Source organism: Chrysoperla carnea, chromosome 2 (genome assembly GCF_905475395.1).
Source record: "Chrysoperla carnea chromosome 2, inChrCarn1.1, whole genome shotgun sequence".
In the NCBI taxonomy this organism is placed as follows: Eukaryota; Metazoa; Arthropoda; class Insecta; order Neuroptera; family Chrysopidae; genus Chrysoperla; species Chrysoperla carnea.
Window position 1 is genome coordinate 17,274,131 of NC_058338.1, and position 9,276 is coordinate 17,283,406.

Consider the following 9,276-nt stretch of genomic DNA (forward strand, 5'->3'; position numbering starts at 1 on the left):
AAACAAAAAAATAATCAAAATCCGTTAATCCGTTTAGGCGCTACGATGCCACAAACGAATCGATCAGACCAGATATTATTTCGGGAGTTAAAAATTGCCAAATATGTGTAAATCTTTTGCCAGAATAAGAGCATTTAAGGCAGTAGATAAATCTAGTTCAAAGCTCATACTTATCTAATAATTTTTACTATATCCAAATTATTTCCAAACGTCGTTTTTAGACCACTTTTCAAAGAATAATGAGTGACAATAGACTTACATACTAATCTAATTCGATGGAACGGAAACCAAAATCTTCCTAGATCATTTCCAGCACTAGGTATACACTGCCGTTTTGCAACAATAATCCAGCTTTTAAATATTAAGAGAAGATAGAATAATATAATTATTTTTCTATGTTCTGAGTCCGCATTTAGTCACGTACATTCAGCAAAAAACATCAACATCACTCAAGAGAAAATGAAAATCGTTCACTTTTAAGGAGTAGAACTGTGAGAGCTGTTGAGCATTAATTTAGAGAGATAAAGCACTCCAGTATTCTTATTTCGATATTAAGCACAATAGCTGCGTCTAGTTGAATTGAATTAACTGATTAACTCGACGTCACTTTTTATGTCCTAAGCACGCTATACAAATTTCAACTGGATGTCTGTTTTCCGTTTTGAGTTATCGTGTTATCAGACGATGGACTAATTGGGTGATTTTATGAACACCTTTGATGGTAGCATCAATATTTTTAAGCGTTACAAACTTGGGACTAAACTTAGTATACCTTGATATATTTCATATATACATGGTATAATTAGTGTTTGGCGTAGGCCATCTAGTTAATACAATCATCTATCATATTCTGGCGGTAAAAATTCTTTGATTATCCAAATAGTTTTGAATATTACACAACAGGTTGCTCTACATGCTACAATTTTAGTTCTTGTAAAAACTATCATAAACTTATGTTTATTTTCTGTTCTTTTATGCTAATCAAAGTATAATAATGCTATCGGTTATCGTGTCAATTGGTTATTTACATTAACCTTACACATCACCATAAAATGGCTTAAAAATTGTTTAGTTGGTGAACAAATTCTTGAATAACTACTAACGAAGTCAATGAAAAATGAAGAAAGTTATTTAATAAAATTAAAAATGATTCAAGAAAGTGATAAAAAAGATATCTTCGAAGGTAAAATATGTTTCAATTATTATTACATAAAAAGTACCAATAACTTCTTGTTAATGAATAATTAAAACCATTTTCCATTCTTTAGATATCGAAACGAACCCACGTGAAGAATGTGTAACACCAACGCCAATTGAAAGTCCAGAACTGAGTGAGTACCGAAAGATTTAGCAAATCAACCGCAAATTATATATTATTCATTTCTTCACATTTCAGAGCTGAATCCATTTAGGGATATCAATGAAAAGCTACCTGAACTATATAATATATTTACAATACATGGGAAAATTGGTGAGGGAACATTTAGTTCTGTATTCGTAGCCAGTTTGAAAAGTAATAACTCTATTGAATTATCCAAAAATAAATTGTTCGCGATTAAACATCTTGTTCCAACATGCCATCCATCCCGAATTGAACGTGAATTAAAATGTTTAAAAGAAATTGGGTGAGTAATTAGTTAAAATTTTTATTTATTTACCTCAGCATATACACCCATTTAGTTTTATTCGATACTTCAATACTTATTAAAGTTTAACCGTTTTTGAGTTCGCAATTTAAAAAACATGTTAGTAGAAACTGCGTGAAAACCAAGGAGAATTCTCCTTTAGTAATTCACTTATAAAAACTAGCCTGACTTTTTTGCGGTGACTGTTTCCCGCATAGCAGGATCAACGATATCCTGGAAAATCAACGATAAGGATATTCGTACTCAAACGTGTGTCCAGTTAATCTAAGTCAACAAGATTTTTTATGGAAATCTCATCAAATTCAAACCGACATTAATAGTTTACCCAACTGACGGTTCTTAGCTTATCAATTTATTAATTTAATATTTTCTTTTGATGTAATTTCAGAGGTACTCAAAATGTTGTTGGTGCAGATTTCTGTATAAGAAATCATGAAAATGTCGCTTTTATAATGCCTTTTATAAATCATGAAAAATTTAGTGTAAGTATATTAGTAAATCATTATAGACAGATTTCTCAATGGCGCCAATCGTTAATTTGAAACGTACTTAATTAAATATTTTTAGGATTATTACCTGGATATGAACGCAAAAGAGACTGCATTGTATTTAAAAAATATTTTAATTGCGTTACAAAGGGTACATAGTTTTGGAGTGATTCATCGTGATGTAAAACCGAATAATTTTTTATATGATCGAAAAAATAAACAGTTAAGTTTTGTAATATTTTTATGTTAGATTTCTACTAAATCAAAATTAATTTTCCATCAAGCATAAAAAATCTCTTTTCTCCGATATAATATCATTAATTTCTGTATTTTAGATTTTTATTGGTCGATTTTGGATTAGCCGATTACGTTAAGAAAGATTCAAAAATCGCAACTGGTGGTGGTATTATAGAATCAAATACAGCTAAACGGAAATTACGAAATTATCCCGAGGTATTTTACCCAAATAATATTTAATACGTACATGTATTACTTACTAACGAGCAGTCATTTGTAAACTTATTAAGATGAAAGAAAGGGGAGTAAAATTAGTGCCAAGGCCGAAAGGACAATAAAATGATTTACTAATGGCATCCCTTCGGTTTGTAGAAGCCCCCGTCCCCACGATAAATAATAGATTTTTTGATAATATAATTTTGTTTAAATGGAGAAAATAGTAAAAACATTTGTTCAGTTTCTCTGCGCCTCTCAATAATAAATTGAAACGAATAATTTTTTAGAAGAACTGACTATATTTTTCAGATGACCGCGCATTATTAAGTAATATAACTATTAATTCGCAATTAAATATTTTTTTTTATTCAGGAAAAACTTCCACCTAAACGGATAGCGTTACAAACGAAAAATTCTCCAATTAAGAAGCCTCCTTCAGTTTTTGGTTTAATTAATAAAGAAAATAATCCTTTGTACAATAACAAAGTAAATAATGTTATCAAATCGCCGTTTAAATCACCCTTTAAAAATTATAACAGTATAAGCCCACCAAAAAATTCTAAATCGCATGTGATATCAATCTATCAAGATAAAGTATTAAATGCAGCATCGATAGTAAAACGTTTAACATTTGGAGAGGAAAACACCGAAAATTCGATGGATAAAAAATCAAACGTAAAATTTAGTTGTAACAGTACGAAAAGTATATTCGGAATTAAAACTAAACCTGTAAATGCCGCTTTACAGAAGGCACGCATCAATAAAAATGAAATAAAAATGTGTGAATGTTTTAAAAAAGCACGTATTTGTAATGTTTGTATGTTAAAAAAAGCACAATATGCTCCACGCGCTGGCACGCCTGGATTTCGTCCACCAGAAGTTCTTTTAAAATATTCGCATCAAAATACTGGTAAGAAAAACGTAATGTGCATAACGCAAGCGTTAGTTTCTCAACTCACAAATATTTCTTTTAAGAAGTTTAATCTTAAAAATTTTTATGTTTCAGCTGTTGATATGTGGGCGGTAGGAATTATATTTATTAGCATTTTAAGTGGTTGTTATCCATTTTTTAAGGCATCCGATGATGTGTCAGCACTAGCCGAAATTATCACATTATTTGGATCTGAAACAATAGAAAATCTTGCAAAAGTTTTAGGTGAATATTAAAACTTTTTAAGCAAATACATCACCATTCTATTAAATTATTTATTATTAACGATACAATAATAATAATATTTTTATTTCTCAGGGCAATCATTAACTTGTAGCAATATTTGCAAACAAGTTCGTTTAAAAGATTTATGTATTGCGTTAAGAAATCGTTTTACACGACAAAAAAATAATGAAACTGCATCAAATTGTAACGATTGTAAACGTAACAAAATTCATCCCTGTTTATGTTTCATAAAAAGTTTTGAGGTAAATAAATTTATTTTACACTTGATTGGTAACAGACAAGAATTTGAATTTGATTAATTGATTGCAGGTTACAAATATATTTCCTGATACAGCATACGATTTGCTTGAGAAATTATTGGATGTGAATCCACACACAAGAATATCCGCCGAAACAGCATTAAAACATCCATTTTTAAACGATTTATAATTTTATTTCAATAAAATTCAAATATTTTTAAAGCGAAATTTGAATTATTTTATGTAAAAAACATAATTTTTTTTATTCTGTATCCGTAAAAAATCTGATCACTCGAATTCAAACCAAATACAAGTAATTACTAGTGTGTGAGATTGAGGTGTTAGAAAAGAAATTACTTAGCTTCATTAAATTCAATTCTCAAAATCAGAACTAATTTTATATATAATGAATGAAATGAAATAATAAAAGGTGCTGCCAAAAATACAACATTTATTTAAACATATAAAATGCTTTGTCCTGAATGATTAACTGACGGATCAACACACAGCCTAAGCTGCTGATTGTAGAGAACTGAAACATGGAGGGTGTATTCTTTGTAAGACGTAAGCATCCGATAAGAAACGATTTTCCGAAATTCTACCCCTAAGGAGGTGAAAATGGGGGCAAATTTCGAATGGGACAACGTTATTCTTTGTTTCAATCTTATTCAAAGGCATAAGCATTCTTTAAATCTTCTAAACCAACCACGCTCTGTGCATTTATCTTAAAATTTTAATAGGAATAGGATCGTTAAATGAAAATAACTCCAAGTTTTTTCAAAAAATCAATCTTTTTTTAAAAAAATTCTATTTAACAAATAACAATAAATATATTTCTAACTTTAAAATGCCCAAAAATTATATAATTTTATGACGAAATAAATTCACAGAATTCATTTAAAATACAAAATTTATGGCATTTCAATAAATTAAAATGTGCTATTTTTTTTTAGTTCAAATTCATTTTAATTCAACTTTCTGGTTTCTTTTCTATAGGCTTTGAACCTAATAAATTATTACGTATTCCTTTGGGAAATGCAAATGTTGCCTGAGTTTTCTTAACTTCTGGTATATATACTTGATACATACGAAAATATTTTAATATGTTTTCTGAAAATATAATAAGAAATTAAGTAAAATGACCTAAATTTTTACCGATTCATATCTTTAATATTTAACACAGGTTAATAGCAGCGGAGTTTGTAAATGAATTTTCCTGCGATTAATTTAATGTTTTTCCCACAATAGAGTCTACTTACCAGTGGTTTTTGCACTAAGATTATAAGTTTTTGAAATAGTATTAATATCGTTCTTTTTTGGATCTTCTGCATGATCCGAAATAAATTTTAGTACTTGTCGTAACGTAACCTTTCCTTTGGGGACAATTTCAGGTTCTTTATAACCATATTCAAAATCTTCTACTTGAGAACGATCCACAGGTAAAATTTTGGATTTTTTACCGTGCGTATCGTAAATAATTGGATCCTAAAACCAAATGCAATTTTTTTAATTTAAAATTAATTTTGTTTTTTCTAATTTACTTACGGGGTCGTAAGATTTGACATAAACGTCTTTCAGTCTAGTATCTAATGCTTCATTTTTTTCATGTAATTTTTTTTCTGCTTCAGGATATTCTAAAATTAAAAAATTATTTAGAATAAAAAATATTCATGTAGTGAATGTTATGTATTTCAAATTTCGTTACCTGATTTAATTCGTTCTATTTCTTTAAGTGTTGCATCATGCTTTGGAGCTGGTTTTAATTTATCTACAGATATGGCTTTATGTACTCGATTTTCGATATTAAAATCTCTAACGGGACGTGATATTATTGATAAAACTTTACCCATTATTCTTAAATTATTTAAGTTCGTATTTTTTAAGGTTATTCAATTGTCACCGGATCGTTAAGGTAGATAACCTTTAAAGTTCATATTTAAAACCTTTTTCAGTATCAAAAAAATTTGAATTCAGTTAAAACTACAGACTTATTAAATATAGACCAGTAATATTTATAAAGATACATGTACACTATGGTGTGATGTGCTCCAACTAAATTCGAACTTTACAGTTACTTATAAATTTTTTTTTTTTTAATTTAAAATTTTTATTTCTTGTCAACGGTAAATATTTATATTTCTCTACCAATATTATCTATATTTTAAAAATTTTCCAATTACCGAAAATTAAGTATGCTGTTCATATTGTAGTGTTAATGAGGCTTTAGGTATCTGTTATTATTTTAGTGCGAATTTTGAAACTTTTTTCATTGGACATTATTGCTCCATTTATTATTGAATACTATATTTTTAATGATAAAAAAGTGTTAAACAAATAAAGAATGTTTTGTAATGAAAAAAATATATTTCAAGGTCTTCAAAAAATTGACCACAATTTCCTTTCTCTTACCATCGCCAATAATAATTTTTATTTTTTAAAGGTATTCAAAGAAAGATTTGCCTAAATCAGTCAACAAATTTATTTGTTTATGAATAATTTGTAAAAATTTGTATGTAATTATTGTAATAATTACAATTTGCCTGAACGGGCTGAACTGATTTCAAAATTGAAAATTCAAGTGAAATTTTCGTCGTGTATGTTCGGTACACAACCATAATTGTATATTTATTATTTACGAACGAATATAACCGAGTTGTACAAATATATACAGGTAGGTTAAGAAAAAGTTACTTTCTAATAAACACAAGACTCAGGCAGATAGAAGATACCTAAGCACATGTGAAGAGAAAGAGAAGTTAAGTTATCAAAAGGTTTCAAAATTATTCTAGAAAATCTGTTCAGCAAGTGACTTAGTTTCTGTCGGGCCATGTCAAGCACAATAATTTTATAGCCCAAGATCAACTAAAATACAGAAATTGCAAATTAAAAAAGTGAACAAATACCAATTTTTAAAGATAATGAAAGTTTTGGATTTCGTCGACAAATTTATAAGGTGGATCACAATGGCCAACAGTTCTTTCTTTCGACTCTTTCCTTATAGATGGTTAGTTTCTATAGAAATTAATCATGTATACATTTTGTAAGTAAAAGCACCGTTTTTTTCACCGACTCCCTAAAATGATGACTAACAATGACTCTGTTGCTATCGACTCACCCTGTATACCTCATCTCGCTATATACATTTTTCAATTTGTTATAATTTCATCTGTTTCATTCTTCAGTGTACACTCTGTATATTTTAAATCGTTCATCTCCGTATAGAAAAACGACCAAAACTTACTACAAAAATGAAAGATGTATGATGATTTTATAATGTTTTTTTTTTTTTTTTTTTTTTTACTTTTTGTTAACGCATGCGTATTTATAATAAAATGTTGTGGCACGATTAAAATGGCTGCCAGGTGCTTGCCAACTTTGGATTGTATGTTTTGTTTATGTTATCAGTGTTATTTAATATATAAATAAATTCATAATGAACTAATTTTATAAAATTTTTTTCAATGTAAGCAAATCAATTTTCTTTTGTTTAATAATATTTTGTGAATTTGTTTCGTTTCAAATAAAACACCACATACAGTGATCTCTTCTTATATTGTGCAATTATAAAAATATTATATATATATATAAGTGTATGTGTATTTGTGTATGTATATATATATATTTTATATATGTATATAGTTGTGTATATGCATATGTATATTAAAGGATTGAGGAATTCCAGTCGTACAGTTCGGTAAATGTTATTTTTAAGGCATATACATGCACTCTATACGATACTGAATATTTTAAAAGTATAATATAAATTTATAAATGTTATATATATTTATAGTTGAATACATTATTATTAAATATGTTTCTTAAAAAAGTATTAAAAATAATCTTTAATAACAACAAAAAAAAAACAACAACTTATGTGCATTTGTAACATTCTACTGAAATAACTTTGGTAATCGAGGATAACATATTTTGTGTATTTTATTAAAAAATGAGCATTCTTCAAATAGATTCAATTATTTTTGATATATAAACAATGGAATTATGATAATTCTCTTCAATATAACAGAAACTTATTAAAATATTTATTTAAATAAAAAAAATTCTTTAAATAAATTTATATACAGAGTGTTTATGTAAATAAGTTCACTACTTAAAGCCCGTTCTACAATAAGCTGTTGTATGTCATACGTATGACGTATACAAGGTGATTTGCCAAAAATCAAAGATAGTTATGACGAAAAAGGGAAATGTAAATACAAATTATTGTGGATTATTCAATTTGAATAGTTATTTATAAAATAAACATTAAATAGCTGTATTCTGAAATCTATTTAATTGGAGAAAAACAAAAGTTTTAATCTATTTTGTTCGTTTCAAAATCCGAAACAATTTTAGAGCTTTTAAACATTTTATTATAATTTTAACTCGATATTTCCATTCATTTGTGACAGACTTATTTTCAGTAATAGACTATGTAAATCTTTTTATGAATATATCCACCAAAATTTGTTTTTATGATCAATATTGATAAAAAGCTTTATTAAATATATTATGAGCAGAATTCCTGTACACAATACTAAACAGATATATACAGGAATAAATTCGAAGTAGAAAGTCTCAGAAGTGTTTTGATCCAATGTATAGTTGGGCTCAATAAAAATACAACACTGTCTATATTCCAGATATATTTAGTGCCATTAACTAAAAATGGATACACCACCAAATATGTCTGATAGATATGATTTTTTATTGAGCGCAAGTATATATGCCTACTAATTATGGGTAAAATTATTCGAGAATGATGTTAGATCCCATGTGTTTCTCCCTTATAATACCCGATACCCTATTGCAGGATGCAATTTAATGTAGCCTGATTATAATAAATTAAGATATCTACTCGAATAGAATGAAAGAACTTTTCTTGAACAAACTCTGAACCATTGAAGTCTAGAAACATTTAAACATCGATTCTATGCTCAACTTTTTAAAGCCCGCAGAACCCCTGTCAGCGCCTACAGTACCTTCACAAGTTTTTAGTTAAATTCCAAAATAACTATAAATAAATCAATAGTATTTACTTATTTTTACAACAAGATTTTAGTTTCTTATTGAGACCTTGAAATAACTGAATGTTTTCTCAGACTAACAATTTTTATCTGTACCTACAATTAATTATCGGTTGCTAAAATTAAAAAGAATCTGGTACTAACAATTCAGACCCCCCAAAAAATAACATTTTTTCGTTTGATTTTGTTTTTTATACGATTTTGATTCTTTGGTCATATTATTAGATAGTAGATATTTGTTCTCTTGAG

General features: G+C 27.7%; 2 protein-coding genes across 2 annotated transcripts; one reads left to right on the top strand and one right to left on the bottom strand.

The window, feature by feature from the left end:
• The first annotated feature begins 962 nt into the window (after window positions 1-962).
• On the top strand, window positions 963-4,193 carry LOC123292174 (cell division cycle 7-related protein kinase-like). Its single transcript, XM_044872732.1, has 10 exons — window positions 963-1,183; window positions 1,269-1,331; window positions 1,397-1,625; window positions 2,035-2,128; window positions 2,214-2,356; window positions 2,470-2,587; window positions 2,960-3,497; window positions 3,594-3,743; window positions 3,837-4,006; window positions 4,074-4,193. Exons 1-10 carry the CDS (start codon window positions 1,111-1,113, stop codon window positions 4,191-4,193), a joined length of 1,698 nt encoding a protein of 565 aa, XP_044728667.1. The 5' UTR covers window positions 963-1,110.
• Window positions 4,194-4,935: 742 nt separating this feature from the next.
• Window positions 4,936-5,935, bottom strand: LOC123293610 (protein NDUFAF4 homolog). Its single transcript, XM_044874487.1, has 4 exons — window positions 5,709-5,935; window positions 5,549-5,637; window positions 5,263-5,488; window positions 4,936-5,113 (listed from the first exon to the last, which is right to left on the bottom strand). Exons 1-4 carry the CDS (start codon window positions 5,851-5,853, stop codon window positions 4,974-4,976), a joined length of 600 nt encoding a protein of 199 aa, XP_044730422.1. The 5' UTR covers window positions 5,854-5,935; the 3' UTR covers window positions 4,936-4,973.
• Between the last annotated feature and the right edge of the window lie 3,341 nt (window positions 5,936-9,276).

Bases quoted from the DNA above. Each gene is read 5' to 3' on its own strand.
- LOC123293610 (XM_044874487.1), bottom strand. From the start codon at position 5,853: ATGGGTAAAGTTTTATCAATAATATCACGTCCCGTTAGAGATTTTAAT. The intron at 5,489-5,548 runs GTAAGTAAATTA...ATTTGGTTTTAG, and splicing joins ATGTCAAATCTTACGACCCC to GATCCAATTATTTACGATAC. The intron at 5,114-5,262 runs GTAAGTAGACTC...TTATATTTTCAG, and splicing joins TCTTAGTGCAAAAACCACTG to AAAACATATTAAAATATTTT.
- LOC123292174 (XM_044872732.1), top strand. From the start codon at position 1,111: ATGAAAAATGAAGAAAGTTATTTAATAAAATTAAAAATGATTCAAGAA. The intron at 1,626-2,034 runs GTGAGTAATTAG...ATGTAATTTCAG, and splicing joins AAATGTTTAAAAGAAATTGG to AGGTACTCAAAATGTTGTTG. The intron at 2,588-2,959 runs GTATTTTACCCA...TTTTTTATTCAG, and splicing joins AATTACGAAATTATCCCGAG to GAAAAACTTCCACCTAAACG.